General features: G+C 36.8%; 2 protein-coding genes across 4 annotated transcripts in view; one reads left to right on the plus strand and one right to left on the minus strand.

Moving 5' to 3' along the window:
* Positions 1-18,940, plus strand: LOC139978600 (putative ammonium transporter 2). Of its 2 annotated transcripts, XM_071988939.1 has the most exons (7): positions 2-837; positions 7,556-8,108; positions 8,541-8,612; positions 9,557-9,616; positions 12,651-12,727; positions 13,872-14,095; positions 18,038-18,939. In XM_071988939.1, the coding sequence occupies exons 1-7, from the start codon at positions 660-662 to the stop codon at positions 18,899-18,901; spliced, it is 2,028 nt and encodes a 675-aa protein (XP_071845040.1). In that variant the 5' UTR covers positions 2-659; the 3' UTR covers positions 18,902-18,939. The 2 variants fall into 2 exon arrangements, with proteins under 2 accessions (XP_071845042.1, XP_071845040.1); XM_071988941.1 differs by lacking the exon at positions 8,541-8,612 and having other exon boundaries at positions 1-837; positions 18,038-18,940.
* The window catches only part of LOC139978603 (putative ammonium transporter 3), a 20,262-nt gene continuing 9,810 nt past the window's right edge, over positions 13,939-24,390 (minus strand). Inside the window, exon 7 of one of the 2 annotated variants that reach the window (XM_071988945.1) lies at positions 13,939-14,048. In XM_071988945.1, coding sequence (XP_071845046.1) covers positions 13,999-14,048 — 50 coding nt within the window. In that variant the 3' untranslated portion in view covers positions 13,939-13,998. Of the gene's footprint in view, positions 14,049-18,990; positions 23,065-24,390 lie in introns of those variants that run through there. The other variant, XM_071988944.1, reaches the window with a different exon arrangement.

A 24,390-nucleotide genomic window follows, 5' to 3' on the forward strand; every position in this document is an offset into this window, starting at 1 on the left:
ACAATTACAAAGCAAACACGAAGAAACGACGAAACGAAGAAACACATTATGGACGAACAAGCATGCAAAACGCACCTATAAAGAATCTATACACATACAGCATGAACGATACAGGTGGAACGAATGGCACAAGCAAAAATAAACAAACAAATAAACATAACAATGAATTTACAAACAATAAAACGCAAGAAAAAGTCTTCGCTTTTCTGTTTGATTAAGCAGTTCATGCATTAATCATCCGTATGTCTGCCTGACACTATGAAGCTAACCATACACTTGCACTTCTGTTTGAATATTCCTACCATCATTATTAATACGGACTTGCTTTTCGAGTCGTGTTTGTATAAGAAAAACATTGTCTCTCGAAACAAATCATGAGTTTACCGCTAATATAGGATGGACCCTCTTATGGTTTAGCTGGTACTAGAAATAGCCTATGAAGATATTCGAGAGTGCTTACTTTGATTATTTTATCCTTGTTCAATCCTCTCTGATAAGGAAAACGGGAGCTTAAATGTCCTCGCTAAATTGCCCGCGGAAGATGAGTACACTCTCATTTTTCTTTTCACGTTTGTGGTAAGGATTTGTGCCGAGGCCGTCCGGCACCGAAAGTAATGTGTTGTTGTCGTTTCTTCAGTGGATCGTGTACGGACTATTAAATGGAGGACGTTACTAGTGAGATGAATGCTAGTAATAACTGCGTTTGTAATTTTAATACAACGGATAGTTTCAGCGATGTTGAAAACTGTTCCTCCACGGTTACGATTACAGGTAACCCATGGGATGACGCTACTTGGGTCCTTACCAGTGCGTTTGTAATATTTACTATGCAATCAGGTATGTGTCTATGTATATATTTTTGTTCATGTACGCGTGCATGTGTGTGTTTATTAACGTTAGTGAGCACGTTTCAATTTAGTTATATAATTTAGAACATTTCGCCTTCGACTATACATAAAACGTAAAGTTGACAACTACGTCCATTTTACGAGGCTTTTATATACAAGAATCGTTTTCTGTATTTTTCTTATTCACAGTTTATTATAATGATCGGTTTTTATGTTTGTAAACAGATGGAAGATGAATATATTAATATTCATCAGCAACCTCAATCAAAAGCATTGTCTTGTAGACATTCACGATGGGAGACATAATGTATGTCATCAAATTGAAAAGAACAAAAAAGAACAATCGTGGTTTGTTATAGGTCCAGCAGATGGGATAATATTTTGTTATGGTTATATTGTTGATATCAATCATTTTATATCTATAAATCATGATGTAATGAATATCAATGAAAGAAAAGCCAACTCTCTATCTATTGATAACAAACGGGTGTCTAAATGACACCAATCCTGGACATTTTAATACTTGAAAGTGAAATTTTGAAATCTCTTCTCCATATCCACGTCAAAGTAATGTTTTGACTTTGATTAATGTTTTTCTTTAGTACAGGGGCGTCAATCATATAGGAGGGGTGGGTGGGTGGAGGGGTAGGGGGACACATTCCCACTTTCAGTAGTGTGCAACATCAAGATTCTAGGCACGTATTGTATAGGGAATGGCGTTCAAAAAGAACACAAGGTTTGATTTAATCGCTCATCAGGTATATGCACGATCGGCGATGCGATGACCGTGAGTTTATTTGGCTTTTTGGGAGTTTCGTTAGAATAACAATAAATGAAGAGAGCTCCTACGAGTTACCCTTGCGTGAACAGTGTTTAGCAGTCTAAAGTGACACTACGGTTTCATAAATATATTTAGTACGTCTATATGATTTATGTATCGGTCCTATCAGTTTCATTGTTAGCCCCTATATCAGTATTTTAACTCAGAATATTGAGTCACTGTCCCCTACACGGCCCATCCACTCAGTTCATTTGGAGCACAGTAGGTCCCTTTTTGACATGTAAAACAAATAATGATAACAAAAATCTAACAATTAATTTACATCTAACTTCACCAAATTTTTTTATTTTTTTTAAATTTTAGTTGTTTTTGTTGAATAAGTCATATCAGGAATATAATTCTACCAAAGTAACCACTTAAACCTTCCATCAAATTTTTCAAATTAAGCCTCCTTTTGGTTTGTTTGCGTTGTTTTATACAGTTACAAATTATTGTAACGGTTGGCGCGCAAACCAATGTTTATTTGTCCTTAAATTATTCAAACCTGTCTCTGAAGGTAAGTGGATGGAATTTACTCTTCTGGTATTGTTTAATTCATGTGATTACTGAAGATGTTATGTAAAAGGTAATCATTGCACGGAGTTTCCTCCTCTGGTATCTTTTAATGCCTGTGGTTACTTAAAGACGTGAATGTTATAATTCTCATCTTACCAGGACACATTTTAAAGAATGGGGAACAAATTGTTACGAATTATGCAAAACAACTGACTGGAAGTAACTGTATATTATGACGTCTGAGTGTGAATAAATAACAATACTGTCGCAAACTTAGCATCGCCTATTCATATAGCTGTAATATGACTATTGCCATCAAGTAAGTTGCATAACAATACCCTGCAATTGTCTTCGAAATCCGCAGAAATATTGGGATAATTGTTATAATTTCTTCATGAAATATAAAAAGTATTAAAAGATTAACTTTCCATCTAACCATTTGAAATCACTTCATTATCTAACAGTCTAACATATCAAAGGAAACACACATACACCCCCCCCCAGGGACGTAGCTAAGGCCTGATGATTGGGGGGGTGTAGTGGCTGAAATTCCAACTGGATGGGTTTTGGAGCCAGAAAATTCCGACTGCTGCCTTGTACCCCCCCCCACCCCCGCACTAATCGTCAACGATACGGTCAGTGTCAGTCAGACACCCCATCTTTCGCGACTGCACTTATGTTCCGAACTTTTTTCGATACATTTGTACCTTATGGGGCAAAGTTTTTGCTTATGTTGATGGCACTTTGAAGCTTCCATAGATTAGCATTGGCGTTTTAATTGTATACCATAGAGACAATATTTATCCCAACGACGTAGCCAGGAGTTTGAAAGAGGGAACACCTTTTGCGATTGTTATGGGGGAGGGGCAGGGGCGGGATTTGAGTTGTGAAAGTGGGGGGGCAAACCTGCCAGCAAGACTATCTAAGCGGAGCGCCACCATCGGTTGGCGCGGAGCGTACAAGAAATTTTTGGGCTTTACAAACCCTCCAGATGGCCGGAAACGGCACTTCCCGAGTGCTCTAAGCTGCATGTACCGATCCTTGAAATATGGATCTCATGTCTGCAATTGTATCTAGATAGTTAATTATCGTTTAAAAATTTTAAGAGGATTGATAGTAGAACATATGGTCAGATGGTGATGTACAACTTTTGTTATACGTCACTATCTAAGCGTCGAAATTTTCGATGAAATTTACCCTTAGATCGGTAAAATTAACACCCATATAGGCTTTAAATTGCATTTAAACAATTAATGAACGTGTGTTAATTTAGGGAGGACGGATAGAAGAACTTATATGGGGATGTACAACTAAAGCTTATACGTCACTATTTAGGCGGTGCACCACCATCAGTTGGCGCGGTGCGTCGAAATTTAAGCAAAAAGGAAATCCTAGATCAGCAAAAATGACACTTCTGGTAACAATAAATCGCATCTAGACAGTTCTTTCCCCCTAAAATTATTAGTATATTGTGCATTGGACCGATCAAGAATATGTTCAGCACCCACTTCGAAATTCTCCCCGCGGTCCCCACTTCTTGGAGCACTTGGCAAATATTGGGGGCTGAACATACCTAACCCCCCCCACTCTTTTCATGGGGGATAAGCCCCTCAAGTCCACCGGTTCCGTCGCCACTGAAGTCGAGGCGGGGTGACTTTTTGGATTTTACAATGCGACTAGGTGCAACATGGAGCAATATCGGTTACGAGTCATTTCATAGTACTGGCTGAGATTTTAAAAATGAAATTATTACCTGGCAGTAAACAATGGACTTAATGTGTTACTGTGTTAGTGCCAATTTGTAATTCACATTATTCGATTTGCATGCATCATTCCAGGATTTCGAGCAGTAAAGATACTACATCGGCATTGCCATTGCATATTGTTGAATGACACGGGGGGGGGGGGGGGGTGTCATGTGTCAGTGTATTGAATTTAATTATTGATATACCCAATATGCAAATCTGGCTTTCGTAAATCGTTTCTCTGGATTAAGTTATTCAACGCATTCAGTAGAGCAGCAACGTTGAAAATCAATTCCTGAAGCTAGAACTGTAGCACATGCCGCGGATTCATCACATGCAGAATTGAATCGCTAGTGTGTTAGCTCCAGGATTCGTAACCTGTGCTGCGAACCATGTGCTAGCTCCAGCTCCAGTTATTCTGCATGCTACATGTTACGATGTTAAAAACAAATTCGACTTAGATTCGAAACAAATAGGCCTATTTGATAGAGCTGTTGTGGCGGAATAACTTCGATTAGGGTTGTGCACATTTGTCTGCAAAAACGACAAAAAAGTGAACTAAGGTCTGGGAAAAAGTGGGGGGCAAATGCCCCCTCTTGCCCCCCCGTAATCCCGCCCATGGGGAGGGGTCAAAGGGGAGGGGTGTCCCCCTCCCCTTTGAGATATTTTTGAACAATTGAAGGTCCTTAGATGCGATCTGGTGCAATTTGTTGCCAGTTTCATCATTATCATATGATATCATATTATCAGCAGATTTTGTTTTCCTGTTTGAATTCTTTTACATGTTCTTTTACATAATATATCAGAAATACATTTGACGAACTTAACTGATGGACAATATAAACTTTCATATTTTGTAAGACAGCCAGATGTGCAGTGGCCTAAAAACAAATATCGTTATCGCCGTGTATTAGCAGTGTAATAACAACAGTTTTTAAACATATTTTTCGACACTGAAAGGGGGAGCAGTCGCTCCCCTGCTCCCCCTGGCTACGTCCCTGTATATCCTGAACTTACTTGAAGCAAGCGAACAGGGTCGACCCACCCAATAGCAAAATTAATACATAAATTATCCGAATTGAAGCTGGCGAACGTTGTATTTTTTTTAGAGTATTCAAAATCATACGAAGTTTTGTATGGTGGAGTATAAGGATCGCGAGATACAATTTCTCAATGTGACGAGTAAACGTGGTAAATATGACTGATTAAAGGTCAATTTTGATCGAAAATTTTATGTCACTCACAAATTACAAGAACATATGAAAATAAAAGTGAGACAGTCAGAAAAATTAGAGTGCGACAGTCGGAAATTCCGAATTGAAGCTGGCGACAGTCGGAAATTCCGACAGTCGGAAATTCCGACTGTCGCACTCAAATTTTCCAACTATCGTAATTTTTACCAAGATTGGGGGGGGGGGGTGAGACACCCCCCACACCCCCCTCTAGCGACGTCCCTGCCCCCCCTCCTCCCAATCCAAATAAGACAACAGTGTGCACCAAATGTTGAGAGTAAAGAAACCGCAATGAGGTTGTACATGAGATCTCAGCACGTATATTTTTATAGTGGAAATTCCAGTCTATATTACTAGTATAGGGCCACGGGGCTACTTATAAGATCTCGATTATGAGCCGATACAGACAGATATTACAATAACTACTGTAAATCTTAAAGTTTTGTGCCAAAGTAAAACCTGGATTGCGCTGACAAATGTGATAAATAGGATTACAGTCAGAACTAAGGATATGTGTAATCCCAACAACTTAATTTGCTGGGATTACATATATCCTCAATTCTTACTGTAATCATAATAGCACATGCTACCGATTTAAAGCACGATCCAATTTTTACTTTGGTATTGATCTTTAAGATTTACATTAGTAAATGTGTTCTCTGAGTGTATCAGCGCCAGCTTTGGAGCCTGAAATATAGTGTACCACCGATACACTGCACCGACGTTTACTAATAGATGCCTGCTCACTGTCCTGAAATATATTTCGCTCCATTTATCAACGGTTACATCATACCTATATGACTGTTTCCAAGATATGCAAGTCTCCACTAAGCTCAATTATGCAAAAGAACCATTTTCTTTGACGCATTGACAACGAATTATTGCAATACATATATATATATCAGTGTAATTACTTACAACAAAGATTATAGACAACCGTCAATACGGTGACTGCAATATGACTGCAATGATGACTGCAATATGAGAAAAGACGGCCCACTTTGTCGAAAACTGACAATGAATTTTCCATTTGTAGTATAAGTTTTGTTCGTGTGATCAATTATAACACAAAAAAAAGGAAAAAACAAGAAGAGAAATGCAAGCTATCCAAACAATCGTGAAACGAACGTTCAAACAACAGAATGAATAAATATTTTGTGAAAAAAAAAGATTTAAAATTAGTCAAGAAGAAAATTTTGCATTTGAGTGCTACATAAACGCAATATTCAAATCAGAAAATATTAAATATATTCTCTTTTCATTTTCCTCCTTTCATTATTCGAAATGAAATTTGACCAGTCAAGCTATTGACTGCCATTGCCATATGGGGTTTAAGATGCCTTCGTTCTTTGATTCAATAAGTTACTTAACACAAGGCTGTGCCAGTCAGTCTTTCCATTAGCTGCAAGGGTACTTTTTATTTTTAATGTATATACATATATATTTATAAATAATATATAAATATATAAGCGTGTAATCATGTTGCGTAATATATATATATATATATATATACAAACATACATATATATATATATATATATATAAATATATATATATATATATATATATAAATATAAATATAAATATATATATATATATTATATATTATATATATATTATATATTATACATAATATTAGACGCTTCGAAAAAGTTTTAATTTCTTTATGACAACAATTCGATAATTTACGGAATCGTATAGCTGTTGATGTGGAAAACAGAAATATGAGCTTATCTGAACATGTTCATCTCTCAGTTTAACTTTTTAAGGTTTTAAAATAAATGTCCTTCCAACTAGATATAGGGCGCTCAATAGGATAGGCCTACACGGATGCTGGGATATAGAGGATATACTCGGATACATGCAGCAGGAATATAGGATAGGTCTACACGGATGAACAAACTTTGAAACATTATGTGGAAACATACAGGGTTTGACTTTTGACTGTTTACACCAATATCATATGTGTAAAACTCATCTCCTGAATCAGGGCGTGTCTTATACAATTTCTATTGCCATTATGTCAAAATTAAATTTAAAACATGAAAACTATATGAATATATCCGGTAGCAATGGAGTGGGTCTGGTTTTCACTGCAGATGGGCTGCATATTTCATATACGTGTATCATCTATCCAAAGGAAAAGAAAAAAGAAAACGAAAAAAGAAAGGAAACAGGCTTATAGCAGAAAAAAGATAATTTGCTTTGAGGCTACTAGGCTACTTTCATTGAACGGTTGAGGGGTTTTTTTTTCTGACGAACAATGCTTACATTAAAATGTTCCTTATATCTTTCTAATCTTTCGGTTGCGAAATTCAGGTAGGCCTATACTTAGTTATACCGCATTCTCTGTTATTAACTAGTATTTCATATCTCCTACACTTCATTTTGTAGGTTTCGGCCTTCTCGAGAGCGGAACTGCTACAGCAAAGAATGAAGTCAACATCATGATCAAGAATGCGGTTGACGTCATATTTGGAGGTTTCTCGTTTTACATTGTTGGATACGGGTTAAGCTTTGGCGATTTGTTACCAGATAATGGATTCATTGGCTTTGGTCTGCCATTTTCCGTCGGGAACGATAATCATTTTGATCAAGGTTATAATTATACTTATTTCATCTTCCAACTAGCATTTAGCACTACTACTACTACCATAGTTTCTGGTGCTATGATCGAAAGGACACGCCTTGAAGCATATATTATCTTCTCCGTTGTAAATACCATCCAGTCAAGCTTCCCGGTTCGTTGGGTTTGGGAGCAAAATGGGTTTCTGCGCAAGCTAGGTGTCATCGACGTAGCAGGAGGAGGTGTCGTACATGTGGTGGGCGGGATCACTGGACTGGTAGCAACTTTGATTTTAAGACCACGTCACAGAAGATATAAAATGAAAAGGGCACCACCTATGGGCTCACCGACAAATGTTGTTCTTGGAATGTTTATGTTATGGTAAGTTTCTGACTTTATGTGTTCTATTGAAGTATAAAAAAGTCCCACAGTGGGACATGTTGTAACCGGCGTACGAAACAAAATATCTGTATAATATCATTCGTTGTAGCGCTGCTCCGTGCGTGCACGACTAAGGTGTGGATCGCAAAATCTATCTTCATTTGTCGGGGTTTAAAATTAACCCGATGATACAGCAATCTCTGAGTACTTAATTATCTGAAACTATATATAGCAGAATATCGTTTTATTTAAGTACACAACAAACATTTTAGAGCTGTTGGTCTAAAGAATAACAACAATGAAATATTGACTACAACAAAGTTAAACGATCTTTTGGTATCTCTTGATGGAACTGTGTAACGAATTTGTGTTTTTAGTGGTTGCCTTGTAAAATGTCTCTTTCCTTTTTGCTTTTTTGTTCAATCTGTTCAGGTGGGGCTGGCTGGGCTTTAACTGTGGAAGCACACAAGGAGTAACCGGACTAAAATGGGCATTGGCTGCCAGGTAAATAAATTAGAGAAGAAAGGATGAAAGACAAATACAATAACAGTAAAGAAGAATTAAAATGGGAATGGTGTTTCCATTTTTATTTGTAGAGGGAAAGTAGTGAAGGAGTAACCGTTCGGTTCCAGTACTAACTATATATATTTATATATATATATATATATATATATATATATATATATATATATATATATATATATATATATATATATATATATATATATATATATATATATGTATATATATATGTATATATATATATGTATATATGTATATATATATATATATATATATATATATTTATATATATATATATATATATACTGTAAAATCATACTGTAATAACGACCTAAAATAATTTATTTAAGAGAAATAGTACAGTCAGATCTAGTCGACTCTTCAAGGCAATAATAGAGAAGTAAATTTGCTAAAAGGTAAAAGATTGCTTCTTAAAATTGTGCACGGCGTTTCGGAAAGCCTTCACCTTCGTTGATCGCGTACTATTGATTGACTAAAAGCTGCAACATCCACAATGTATTTTGAACTGACTCATGCGCAGTATAGTCTCAATTAAGGCTTATACGTCTATACTGGGAAGAGGGTATATTTAACTTGTAAATCCATTTAAGCTCCACTGCTCCCCAAATCATGTTAGTATTATTGTAGATGTTTCATTTATTACAAGCTAAAAGTGTTTACATTTGTTAAATTGTTTACCAATAGGAATCTGACCCTTCCTAAATTCTTGTCGATGACATATGTGTTTAATTCAAAGCTCTTATCTTTTCTCCGACATTCCTTTGTTTTTTGCAGTCTAAACAGTTTTATAACATAAATATCCCCTATACGGTAGTGCAAATAGCGTCCCACTTTTAGTTTATATACATACATATACATAGACATACATACATATATATTATATGTATTACCTTTTTACCTTGTAGGTCAGCAATAGCAACGATCAATGCATCTATTGGTGGAGGCATAACTGGAATTTTTTTAAGGTAAGTAACCTTTTTTTCACCTGTTGAAAGCAGTTCGCCTAGCGACTGAAAATTAAAACTATTTACTTTGAAACCTACGCTTTATAGACGTGATAACTTGCTCGCGTCTGTATATGCATTCCATGCGCGCGTTATCGTCCATTCTCAAAACTGACGAAGAGATTACGATTCCTCTTCTGGAGCAATGAGTGATAGTCCCATGGCCATTCAGGAGAATAAGTAGCAATTTCGGTTTGGTCGGTTTCTCATGAAATCATTTCCTACGGCTTGCATCTGATGTAGCCAAAGAGTGAACCCTTTCGATCACAGTTGATTGTCTATCATGAAATGCAGTTAAACTTTTTGATGGCACTCTTTCAATTTAATCTTGACGTTTGTGGTTATAATATTGACCTTGCTATCACATTGGGCCCTCTCGAATGCCTATGAGGTCTTTAATAACAAAGAGTTTCGTCAAACTCTATAGATTTTAAGACGGAGGGAAACGACTTGTCCTAAGTGAATTTGCTTTAAAGTATTCTGTTGCATCAGAAAGCTTTTCACAATGATCTGTTATTTTATTTTTTCAACGTTTTATTTACGCTTATCTGCAGGGTACGTTAAATGTCAAAATAGATATAAAAGTTTGACTGGTCATTTGTGGTCGGTGAACTAAGGTTAATTCTGAACGAGAGAGGTAATAAAAAAAGTACAATATCATATGACTTTATTCATTAGGAGAGAAAAACAGCAGTACTGCAGGGGAACTTTTGACCGTCAGAGGCATACATTGGTAATTGCAGTACATAAGTTTAAAAATGAAGAAGATTTCAATTGAGCCAACGGAGGAAACGGTTTCAAAAGGTCAATAAAACGTATGAATATGATTTTCTAGCTGTGAGACTTTTGTTAAATACGATTACGATCACAAATCAAGAGTATTTTTTTTAGCGGAGCCTTGCGTTTAGACTTAATTACATACCTGATTTAGAGTCTAAAGATGCCTCACAATACACCATTTTGACATCTTATACATGGCATCTTACCACATTACAATCACAGCAAAAACGACGTTTATACCTATCTGGCAAACAATATTTCAGGTCATCTAGTGGGCTTGTTACCGGTTGGCAAAGTTCCATTCTCAGATTTGGAATATTGAGTTCCTGGCTGGTGAAAGCTGTGATTTTCCATATATGGTACAAAAATGAAAAGCTGCAAATATAGTCGTTTTATTGTTCATTAGACTATTGAATACACCCTGCAGAAAACGTCACATGTTTTCAAATTTGTGTGGCTATATGAATCAGACGAATTGATGCAGTGTGACATACATATCATCGATTGGAAAACACGCATCATATCAAGTTTGTTTCTCCAGAGGATTCATCAATTTGATGATCAACAACATACATAAAGTATACACGAGATATACATATTGTTTGTTTTGCGCAAGAGGAGGCCGAAAAGAGGTGACGGGAATGACGCTTACACAAACAAGAAGAAAGAAACGACAAATGCAAAAATGAAGAAGAAGAAGTAAAAACAAAGGAAAGAAGAGTGTTAAGACATCAGATGGAAAATTAACGCAATTGCGCAATTTTGGATATTAACAAGGGAGTTAAACATCTTGATGTTATTATTTGAAGCTTTTAATGATTGCATTTCAAATGACCTCCACGTCTCATTTGGTACTTCTTTCGCTCAAGCGAGATAACGACAATCTGATATAAAGGTGATCGATTATTCGGTAGAAAAGTTAATTTAAGACGGAGAGAGTGAGGGAGAGAGAGACAGAGGTGGGGGGGGGGGTGAGAAAGACGGAAACCTGAAACATAAAATCATATGTCAATGCATGAGTTAATGGCCATGCTCAATGAACTCACACATAGTTAGGCATCGCGATATATGAAGAATGAAGAACTCACGCTTATACAGGTATAAGCATAAATGATATGCCAATAACATTTAAACCTGTTAATTGCTTTCTAATATCATAAAATGATTAAAATAATATGGTTACTCAAGTCGATAGCTTAGTAAAATGGCTGGAAATGTTCTGAATCCGTAGACGAATTCCACATCCTTATAGCATGTTGTATAGCAAAGATACGAATTTTTAAAATTAGGTAATATTTTGTAAATGCATCTGGCAATAGCAGATGGATGATATTATCAGGGAAATTTAGCTGAAAATGTCTTTGGTTTTTCTTTATTATTTGTTATTCATTTATCCACAGAGGAATAGAATATTTAGATCAAAAGGATAAATTTTCATGAAGTTCTAAATATACAGACGACTTTGACTGCTAAGCAAACATTTCAAATGGATCAGGTTTCAAGAATAAATATATACAAGAAGACTATAATAGTCTACGCAAACTTTTTGAAGAGCATTTGCCCTGATGACGTCACATACCCACCTTCTGTGATCGAACATCCTGGAATATAGATTAAGGTTTAGCCAGTCAAACTATGTTCAATGCATTCAATCAACTATATCTGGCATTAGGTGCAAGATATTGAGATGGGGTTTCACATTCGTTGCCACCAGAAAGTCCTTCTAATGATGGCAACGAAATACAACGGCGAAGATTAAAAGAATCACTCGTTTGTTCTATTGCATGCATGCATTCTGAGGCAATTTTAGATAATAAATTACGTCTTTAATTAGGTACAATTGCAAGGTTGTCTTTTTTAACTACTTCTGAATTTTGTGTAAGGTTGAAAGAGGTGCAGGGGTGGGGTGGGGGTGGGGTGGGGTGGGGGTGTGATGTACACCCCACAAGTCATGGATAAGCACCTGAAAAGCTATCACATGTTTCATCATGGACTACAGTTCTGAACAATAATGTCACTCCAGGGGAGTTGTTATGGAAACTCCCTGGTCACTCTGTCTTAGCTACAATACATGAACCTTATATATACAAGTGGCCTAGATTTACTGTTTTTGCTTTTGCAAACATTATAATTATGATTTTTTTTATATTATTTCTTCACAATTTTCTGAGAACGAGGTTAGCGGTTAAAACGTTTATCGTTCATATTTATACAGCTACATCACAAAGAGGAGAAAATTTGAGTTAAGTTACTTGGTGAGCAGTGTACTCGGTTCATTAGTATCTGTAACGGGTGAGTATATGACAACAGAACAGACAGTAAATCGATTTTATGAAATCTTTGTAAAATTGTAAAGGGGGGATTCTTTTCAACATTTTACCCGAATGAAAAATATCAGTCCGAAACGTTTCGATTTTTTTAGGATCATTTAAAGTAAACACGTTGTGGTGACAGAAATGTTATCCAAACAGTGAAAGATCTCTTGTAGAAAACAATCTAACATTTTATGGGGAATACAAAATGATACAGGCTAATGAAAGAACACAAATTATAGCACAAAAATCTGTAAGGTTTCTTTAACATTAAACGATCTCCTGTAGCAGGCAATGTACCATTTTATGGGGAATCCAAATAAAAAAAAATAAAAAAAATACAGACTTATCAAAGAACACAAATTATATCTCAAAATTCTGTAAGGTTTCGCTAGCATTAAACGATCTTCTGTAGCAGGCAATGTAACATTTTATGGGGAATACAAAATTATCCTCAATAATATAGACCACCAAAAAAATAATAAAACACCCATCTCAAAAACTGGCTTATTATTTCATACAGGTATGGATGTTTTTGCAAGTTTATAATGACTCGCAGATCACATCTTCTATAAGTTTCCGTGAAATGGGAGAATCTAGGGGGTCAATGATATCTTCATGATAAAATCATTTTAAATATCTTTCTCTTCTAGTATAAACCACTTCCATGCATGTTATTGATTTTTTTAAATGAGATATGCGATTTATATAGGCCATATATGTTTGGTAGGCTAAATGTGTTTGTTTAGCGTTTTAATGTACGCTACATTATCTTGAACTGCACTGAATTTGCGAAGAATATTTCTTTTGCCACTGATAACGTTACTCATATCATTTGCGCGATAATTTTTTTTTGGCGTTTGTACAATTGCCTGTCTTTGCCAAAGTACATTCTTTAAAGGTGTTGTATTCAATCGAAATACAAAACGTAATCATTGCGAAGGTGTCAAATTTCGCCATCGGAATATCCCTTTATGCTAATATATCGCATTATGAAACTAAATATTTAAAAGGAAACTAAATATGCCCCCACCCCCCCCCCCCCCAAAAAAAAGGTTTACTAAATGCAAAGCTAATATATTGATCATCCTTCTGTTTCCCCCCATTATTGTTCATCTTCTCAGCTATGTGCACCATGGCCAGTCCAAGATTAGCTATTGTAATAGGTGTTGTCGGGGGATTCATCGCGTGCGGTGGCATTGAACTTCTAAATTACCTTCACGTAGATGATCCGGTAGGCGTGGTTCCAGTTCACCTCTTTTGTGGAATATGGAGTTTGATTGCTGCTGGATTATTTGTTCCTGAGGATGACATGAGTCAGGGATATGAACTTTATGGGCTTATAAACGTAAGTTTTTCTCGCTTTTCTCGTTACTCTTTCGAAAATCGCATTCACGCTGAATATTCCCAAAATAAATATTTTACTCTCTACTCTTGCTAAATAAGTTAAAACGTTCCATATTCCTTTTGGGATTAGGTAAAATGTATAGGTTTACATCCACATAGCATTTTCTATCACACACTCACACACACACAAACACCCATACATACACACTTAATAGCGCAATGATGAACATTTACTTTCCTACAATGTCTGAACCAAATGTTGAGAAGTGTATCTTTCAAAACCAGCGTATTGAAGTATTCTATGTGCAGTATAATTATTGATCAGTTCTTCTTCCATTAAGGATCATTAGACAGAAAGATTACCTACTCTCATTCATCATTTAGAATCGATATACCATATGCAACAATGAAATGTAAAAATGAATCATTACTTTACTTAATCATATTTTTTACTCCCTTTGTCATCTTTCATTTCTTTTATTGTGCGGGATATTGATCCATCTCGTTGGAAAAATAGAAAACGCCCTTTTAAGCTGTTTTCATCGCGGTAATAGTGCGTTTAAAGCGAGGAGGTATTAATGAATACGTATTTTCTATGGTGCAAATTTGGAATATACGCCGCATCCTGGTGCAAAATTATTGAACAATCAATCTCATTAAGGCAACATTCGGAAGGATACAAAAATAAATCAACAGTTGTGTTTTAATAGGCTATTCTTTTGAAAGAAATATGACACTTTTTGGCCTTATGTGCCCTGATAAGCTGTCTGGCGGATTACATAGACTTACGGTTACATTCACCGTGTGAATCATGAGCACAATAATAACTGCAGTGATTTTGAATGGCATCCCTTGCTTTGAGGGTCTGAACAAGGAAACTTTTCTTGACGCATGCAAAACATAGCTAGGTTACGAAGAGTATTATCATGTATGGGCGGTCATTACCGCAAAAACAAAATATAGAAAGTAAATGCAATACACTACACCTAAAATAAATTTTTAAAATATGTTTTCTCTATCAAAATAAGTTTACTTCATCAAAAACATATTAACTCCATCAAAAAGAAATTCTTCTTCTTAAAAAAAAATGAACTCTGTCGAAACTAAATTCACCCCGCACGTATTAAATCTATACCCGTCCGATATAAACTCATCCCGCATTCTGTCCTAACACAAACAAATTACCCCCGGAAATAAATCCCGTTCAAAATAAATTTCTGCCGTCAAAAACTAATTCCTCCCGTCAAATATAAATTCACCACTGCGAGTGGCAGCAACAGGTAATAATGATCCTATGAGTAAATACAAAATGGCGTCATCTCGTCTTTCATCTTCAACTTCTATCCAACACTATGTGTTCGTTAGTATAGGCGAATGTCTTACCACAGAATAAAAAGGGTTAATAAACATATATTTGATCGAGTAAATTTATTTTTGATGGAGGAAATATATTTTTGGTGTAATTTAATGAATCTAGGAGTAGCAGAATTTGAAACTTTTTTATAGAGAAGAGTGTCGGCATGGCAATGAAGTCAATGCGACTTTCTGATTTCTGCTGGATTTAGCAGAAGTTTTGGAAAATCGGATTATTTTAATCCGTGTCGGATTAGTTTAATCCGATTCCTTCGTAATCGGATTAAAATAATCCAAAACTGCTGGAGCCATGCAGGAGCCGGAATTTCATCCTCTGATCATGCACTGAAGAAGAGCTAGTTTGCTCGAAAGCTCTGCAAAAACCAAACATTGGCTATTTTACCTATATTATTTGCTATTATACCTATATACCCTATATATATATATATATATATATATATATATAAATACAAATATATATATATATATATATAGGGTATATATATGTAGGGTTTGAACTTTGCCGATAGCAATGTACAGCTTACGTTCAACCTTGAAGTTTAGAACACGAAATTTTAGTTCTCTTTTTATTCATATTTCAAGAGTGTTTTTAGGATTAAATTAATATCCATACCATAGTGTAATATACTTGATTCATTTTATTTGTTATTAAGTATGCTTCAAATGATTCATGAGCTGAGAAAATAACCAATAAAGATGATGTATGATAAAGGACTCGCTTCGATCAGTAAATAATTAATTCAAGAGCAGAGATATATCGAATGGATTTCTTTTTGTCAAACGTGCATAGTGCGGTAAAGCTATGGACGTATACACGTCCATTCTGTAAGTACAATATCCCAGAAACAATTACAGTTGGTACATGGTGCTATACGTTTTTTTAATTTTGCAAAGCATTGTGCCAGATCCTCTCCATTGGATGCATGGATACGACCGAATTATTATTATTTAACATAAAAAGGGTATACTCGGTTAGCGTAAAGCTAAGTTTAGTACGATGCGTGACCTGTTGCTTCTTTAACATGTTATTACATAATTATATGCAGGTTACAAAGCCCGTGGTGTCATAGAATTGTGTTATTGAGTTGCAGCAGTCATAGGGTAACGTGTGCTATAGATTTATGTATGCTATAGATATGTTTAGCGTGATGTTTATATATTTCTCCAGCTTTCACATGCGTTTACATTTACAGGTTATCAGAATAGCATACGCCCATTAAAAGCCCCATTGACTTACACACTAAATCACAAAAGTAATGTGGTCTCTAAGTCAAGATAGAAGTTCTCACTAGCTAAACGATACCCATCACTGGATAGCTGATAAAAGTTGGCCATTAATGGCACTATCAATTCTCCGTATCATGACCATGTAGATTTTTACTACGAGAGCCTGAAGTTTTCGTCACTTGTATAACCAACCTCTTTACTCTGTAGTAAACAATTTTCGTCCTCTTAAGTCTCTTGTAGTAGACCATTTTCGTTCGCTGCTCTTGGGAGGCCTGAAGGGGACTAAAATTGCCTCAATTGACCCATATTTTGCACCACATCTTCTATTTATGTTCTTTAACATGCAAACCACACAAATCCAAATCAAGATCCTGATTGAAAACATAAAAAAAAGATGTTCTTCTGTTGCTTTTTGGCACTTTTCCTGTGAACACTCGGGCGGCTTGATATATAGACTAATAGGAGTATGCCACCATAAGCTTTCGGCTATTAATGTTATTATGGTGACAGCTGATAGGTTTCTGTAGGATTGAAATATACCTGATTCAGCATAGTGCTTTGAGATGGTCACCTTGTGCCGAAATGTGTACCGAAAGGGAAAACTTTTACCGACCTTGCAAAATTGTGGCTCGCAAAGTCGACAACAACTAAAGCGCGGATCGCACAGTCGGTAATTACTATTACGGTTAGATTCGTCCATTTCGGCAACATACAGAAACTCCTGTACTCAAAGCCGAAGATTTCCTTGGTACAATTCCTTTGGTCAGCGACGGCAGACCGTCATTTATCAAAAAGGTTGCTACTACTCAATCGTAGGGTCTACATTGTTTGTCAATGTTAGATAATAACAAAGGTGAAAATATATCTATGACGCAAATCACTGTTTGCACAGTAGAAGTAAACACACATGTGTTTTACTCAAATGTACATGCCAACTTTATACAGCACGAGTAGAACTTCTGTGACAAATCTTACGCGATACAGGTTGGACCCTTGCAAAGTCATCCGCGAATTAATCAGGTCACACATTCGGAGTCCATGCACACTGAGTCATTCAAGACCGCCTTATTTGCTTTCAGGGAAACATTTCATATTGTAGTTTTGATTATGTATATTATCGTTTGTCTTACACCTTGTTTCTTTACACATACCTGTGCCAAGTTACGGTCCCATTTAAATAATGCGCACTTAACTTGATTTATTCATCGAAAAATCCTCACTATGCGTACTGAGTGTGTATATGATACGTCCATTGAAGTATGTACACTGACTGTTATGCAACATTTTAAAAGTGCCAATACCGTACTTAAATCTGGTTTTTGTTGTCTTTTTTTTTACAAAGGGAGGAGGAACTCCACTTCTTTTGGTTCAACTATTAGCTGCTGTATGCATCATAGCTTGGTGCTCCCTCTTTTCTGCGATAGTGCTGTTTCTTCTCTCATCAACAATCGGCCTGCGTCTGTCGTACCACGAGGAACTACTAGGAGCGGATATGGTTGAGCATAATATTGGAGACCGGGAATATGATAAAGCAAACGGAAAACTTATGAGTAGCCCTAAATGGCTGAAACGATTAGAATCACAGGGAATCGTGAAACAGCGTCGGGGCTCAATCAGAGAGGCGGAACAGATGACTGATGCTGCGACTAATAAGCTCAATAGATTTCATTCTCGAAGTCGAAGTCATCGACGTCTTGGACTTGGACTACCTTCCTTTAAAATCATTCCTTCGCCTTTAAGAAACCTGAGGAAACCTACGACGCATAGGCGGCGGCAATGGAACTCGTGCCGGCCAATCATTAAAAGTAGGGATAATGACGGAAAAATAACTGGTCTAGACGAAATTGTTGATCCCAATCGTCTTTCTAACCCCGCGTATAACCGAAGGGGGGCACGAAGGGTACACGGTCCTCCTCTAAAATGGCCGGAAGTTTTAGGAGTAAGTGAAGAGACAGTGAAAGATATTGAAGTATTATATGGCAGTGGAAACGACAGAAATGCCTTTCATACAAAGTATTCGGTAATCTCACGTGATCAAGGAACACAAACTGACGACATGCTTCTGTTGAATAATCAACAATGGTCCTTTATGAATATGCATAGACACGACGTTACAAATATGCATAGATATGATGTTAGGAATGTTAGGAAGAAACTGACACTAGATGAACAAGTTTGGAATAGTCTTTATGAACACATGGTTTAGAATTATGACATAGCCTGACCGTTCGGGATGGAAAGGGGTGGGCAGGGGAGGCAGTGGCGTGTGGACGGGAGGGGGGTGGGGGTAAGAGGGAAGGGAACATGCATGCATGTCTCTTGGTGGACACGAATTTAGAAGAGAGAGAGGGACAGAGATTCCTCACAGTGATGAAGGTATTTCTTCTACAAGACAAAGTAACAAACAGTTATTATTATTATTCAGCTAGTTGTGATACTGTATAGGGTGAAATAGGAACGATGTTATAATGTTACATGGCATCCGGGTAATAATGAGTAATGACAAACGTCAACAGTAAAATGATATGAATAAACACATACATGCTTGATAACATATAAAGACAGCTGTCATTTTTCTCTTTTCGTACTAAGATCTGATTCTCCGAGTAGCTTCCTTTAAGAATCATTTTTAATGGGCTGGTCGTTAAATGTCATCGGAAACGGGTAACCAATGCTTTATGCGAAATTCATAAAACTTACAAACGTATACATCAGAATGAGACTGGAAACTTATCTACAATAAAATGAAAACAGCGATATGCAACCGGGACGAAATATGCACAAGATCCTGTAAAATATTGGAAAACGTTTCATTATTTCTCAAGTAGCGTCGCACGACAGATATTAATGTTAATTCGGTAATAAAGATCAAGATAGGATTTATATAAAGCTGCATGTTGTCAGTACTTGTCCTGCACTACTGAGAGAATGGTGTCAGCTTTTTATAGAATACGCAATCTAAGTTCCAACAGGAATCTTGAAGGTCAAAGGTGAAAGAGAAACCACAATTATATGCATTCGAAAATGTAGTGAAACTCATTTCTCAACTTGACTGTTTGGACGTATACAATTTGTACTCCATGGTAAGTACATGCTGGATGGTGCATATTCATGAGTTTGATGCACGTACTCTCGACTTTTAAGTCGGTCAGGAAACTGATAATTTGAATTGTGGTTACAAAATGTCGGCCCCCACCATCCATGAGCGTCCGTTGGAAAAGAATCCCTGCATCTGAGTCAATGAGATATAACTGTAGTATCCTTCATTCGCATGCGTATTCCCATTGGTTGCGCATGGATTTGGGCATATGAAACTTCGGTTGTATACCCATATTTTATCTACTATTTTGCGCTGCTTATGAATGGTCATCGCTTCAACTCAAGAAGAACGAATACATGTACATGCCACCTCGCGGCCATCTTATATACTAGGTCCACTGTACATTCCTTCCACACGAAGAGACTATGTAGAACAGCTTAGGCTATACTAACTCAAACTAATGAATATTCATCCCCCTATCGGTGATTTGATAGAAGCAATAAAACCACACAAATAATTCAGATATATGATCTCCTTAGCTACAGCCAAAATGGTATTATCTGTGATTGAGTCGAGCAAATTATTGAACTGAAATTCTGGAAATATACTCTTTTTTTCTATCAAATTGTATTGTTAAAATAGCTGAGTGAATGTTGCGATGACGTCATCGTTAGCTTTAAAATGAAACATTTCATGGACTGATGGACATAAGTATTTCCATTAAGAATTTCACGTTGTAGAACCTCGCTTGCTCTTTCTGTTACCATTCTCAGGCGCGTATCCAGGATTTTTTAACCCGGGGGGCGCGAATTACTATCTAAGCGGAGCGCCACCATAAGTTGGCGCGGAGTGTACAAGAAAATTTCTGGTTTTTATACCCCCCAGATCACCGGAAATGGTACTTCTCGGGCTTGAAAGTGACCAACCATGACGTACACTTTTGCCTGAGAACCAAGTATTTCCCAATAGTTTTTTTTTCCATCCATAACGTTTTTGAAGATTTTCACCAGTCACACATCATGTTCGACCTGATCTCATCTCCTGTGGATCATTGCTTTTGTAGGTAATTCTACGTCGCGGCCCACATTACCCGACAGCCCCACTTTTGAAGGTTTTAAGCCCATTATTTGTTGAGAATTTGAAAATTCACATTTCTCGTGAATAAACTCACCTGAAAACATACCCATAATGTTACAAAAAATGTCATTTATGGACAACCAATATAGAAAAACTTCCTTCAACTCCTAACAGACCGATGAAAGTTACACGAGTAGAGGGAAGTATGATGAAGAATGTAGGTTAGAAAATTTTCGAAAATTCAGACACAGTTAATTTATTGGTGTACAAATATTAAACCCTCTTATAACGGCTATTATAAAGCTTGGTTGAAGGAAATGAAAAATACCAGATATTTCCGAAACCGAACACTACACACATAGGCGTAGGCGGGGGGTGGGGGGGGGGGTGGGATCCTACTGAAAGAAAAATAAATTGCAATGATGTAGCTAAAGGAAAGGAATAGTTTAAAAAATATCTCCTTGATAATTAAAATAAAGTTCTAAGATTGGCCGACTAATTCGCCATTACTAATGTAAAAGAGAATTTGACATAATTGGACCTAATAATGCTTATTCTCCATCTACATAATATATTCCGTTGTTTACATCAGCATCCCGCGGTATACTGCGCAATTTCCACGGACCGTAAGGTACACGATAGCATGCAATGTAATAACCGATGCTTGCTGTTATGATATTGACATTCACATGTTAAACGCGCGCGAAAAATATAGGTATATTTTTCGGGCAAGTCTTTACAGCCCCCAAAATCAAATTGGGTTCCTATGATTAGACACATCGACAGTTTTGAGGCTGTTCATCCTGGAACCGCCATTTTCATGCTCACTGATATGATGTGATATCTGCTGTTTGCCTTAAAAATTCGAACAGGCGCGTAGCGAATAATTTGCCAAGGGGGGGGGGGGGGGGCGAAGCCTGTAGGCAAACTATCTAAGCGTAGCGCCACCACGAGTTGGCGCGAAGCGTACAAGAAAATTTTGGCCGAAAATGCCTCCCAGATCGCTGGAAATGACACTTCCCATGCCTTGTAAGTTGCATCTAAGCATTTTCTATTTCGAATTTACTTGCGATATCATAAAAAAATATGCTCGGGGCGGCGGTCGCCCCATTCCCGAAATGATCCCCGACGATTCGGTCGAGTTCGAGACCAGCCACAGTTGGTTTCATAGCACAATTGTTTAAGGCGTCCATACGCACACACGCGCGTTATGATAGACCATATACAGTATATATATAGATACATTAGTGAAAGAGGGAAAATAGAGACGTCAAAAATGGAGTTGTCGGTGTAAGGGGTAGGGTGAGGTACACGCCCCTTCCGAAATCCTCGATTCGTCACTGGCTACCCAGCCATGTGTATATAATAGGGATCAGCGCTGTAATGATGTCACTGTTCCTCGTTCTGTTCCCGGTGTCTTGGCGTTTATCACTCCCTCCTTTTCTCCTTTTTATCCCCTTCTTTTTCTTTTCCCTTCCTTCCTCTCCTCCTCCTCTTTTTTCCCCTCCTTTTTTCCTTTTTCCCCCTCTTTTTTCCTTTTTTCTTCTCTTTTTTTCCCTCCTCTTTTTCTTACCCGGGGGGCGCGGGCCCCCAACGCCCCCCCTGGATACGCACCTGATATTTCATAATGTCATGTATAATATCATGTTTGTTGAAGTCGTTTTGAAACAAATCCCGCATAGGTTCGATTCTCTTCCGTCATGCACTTGCGAAAACACATGTGTCTTCCTGAGTTTGAGTCGAAACAGTTGCATGGCCTGTTGATTCATACGGACCTACATACACATTACTATGCTTTCTCATCTCTTTCATACTATCCATATTTTCATTAGACTCATTCCCAGTCGTTACATTTTTGAAGGCAATTCTTCTTGGATATAGGGCAGGCTGTCGTCTGAATCCGAAAGCAAAACTCCGTCTTCTACTACTCTGTAATCTTTCATAGTTACTCAAAAGATGTTCCAATTGTCGTATAGATGTTGTATAGGTCTCCTGACTGGACATGTCAATAATCGTTACTAAGGTTCCCGTGACGTCATACCACTCGCCGGAAGTCTTATCGAATGAACCACTCACAGAATGTTCGACAAGATCAGCACCCAACAATTCTTCGTGAAGAGGGACTCGTATGTGGATTGTAACATCGAGTATTTTTAAGACGATGAAAGAAACGACTGCAGACCACAGGCCAATAATGATAACGACTATCAGTTGTACGCCAAGAAGTTTGAACCCTCCACCTTTAAATAATCCTGACAAAAGATGACAATTAAAGGTTGACAGTAGTTAGAGAACTTTAGACTGATGGAGCTATACCATAACTGCATATTACTACATATAACTACAGAAACCTGTTTAAGTTATTCACAAAACTTCACATAGTTAATAATGTTCGTTTTATGTTTATTCATAAACATATACAAAGCTGGCTATTAATGTTTACAGATACATATCTGGTTCTGAGTGTTTGTTATGTTGATCATAAGCATGTATACCTAGCTGGATATGCATGTGCGCTCGCGCTTCTTACAAGCGTAAACATATAACCTAGCTATACACAAATGCTCATGTTACCCACAAGCTTGAACATATCTGGTTATGGATGTATGTTTATGCTTCCTACAAAAATGTACATAAATGACCACTAATGGTAATCACAAGCGTAAACATATATATTAGCTATGAGAGTTTACCTAAAAGTATGTATATAGCTAACTATTAATGTGTCCTATGGGTATTCACAAACATAGCTTAGCTATTAAAAGTGTGTTTATATTACCCACAAGCATGTATATTGCTGTCTAGTAATGTGTTAATATTACCCACAAGGATGTACATAGCTGGCTGTTAATGTGTGTATACATTACCCACAAGCGTGTTCAAGCGTGTCCATAGATGGCCAATTAATGTCCCTTCGTGGTATTCACCAGCGTGAACATAAGTTAGTTATGCATGATTCTTTTTGTTACCCACAAGCATGTACCTAACTAGCTATATGAATGTGTTATGCTACCCACAGTTATGTACATAGCTTGATATTAATGTATTTTCATGGTATTCACAAAGCGTAAACATATTTTAGCTATAGATACGTGTTTATCTTACCCAAATGCACGTATACAGCAGTGTATTCTGTATTATTCACAAGGGTAAGCATACGCTTGATATATTAATCATATTGAGTGCTTTTCGATCTCATGTAATATCCTCATACACAGAGACCTTCAATATAAAAACAAAATTATTTAACAAGTCTTAAAAAAAACAGACCATTTTCTCTGCGAATAGCTTAAAGTAATTTTTTCACGAATTTATATGGTTTCCATGGTAACATTCTACATCGTTATCTGTAGAGTTACAAATTTAAATTCAAGCACACAGTTACATGCAAGTCGCCTTAATTCGTCAGAAAAGTGCATAAAAGGCGGTCAACAAATTGTTTGTAAAAATTCCAGTCAATGGATTTTCAAAACTTTGGGTGATTCTTTGCCATAATTAAATTTCATGTATTTAAGTTTTAGAAAATTCTTAAATTTCGCATGTTCAAGGTCGCCATTGACAATCATGCTTTTAAATGA

The sequence above is a fragment of the Apostichopus japonicus genome, chromosome 13 (assembly GCF_037975245.1).
Source record: "Apostichopus japonicus isolate 1M-3 chromosome 13, ASM3797524v1, whole genome shotgun sequence".
Taxonomy (NCBI): Eukaryota; Metazoa; Echinodermata; class Holothuroidea; order Aspidochirotida; family Stichopodidae; genus Apostichopus; species Apostichopus japonicus.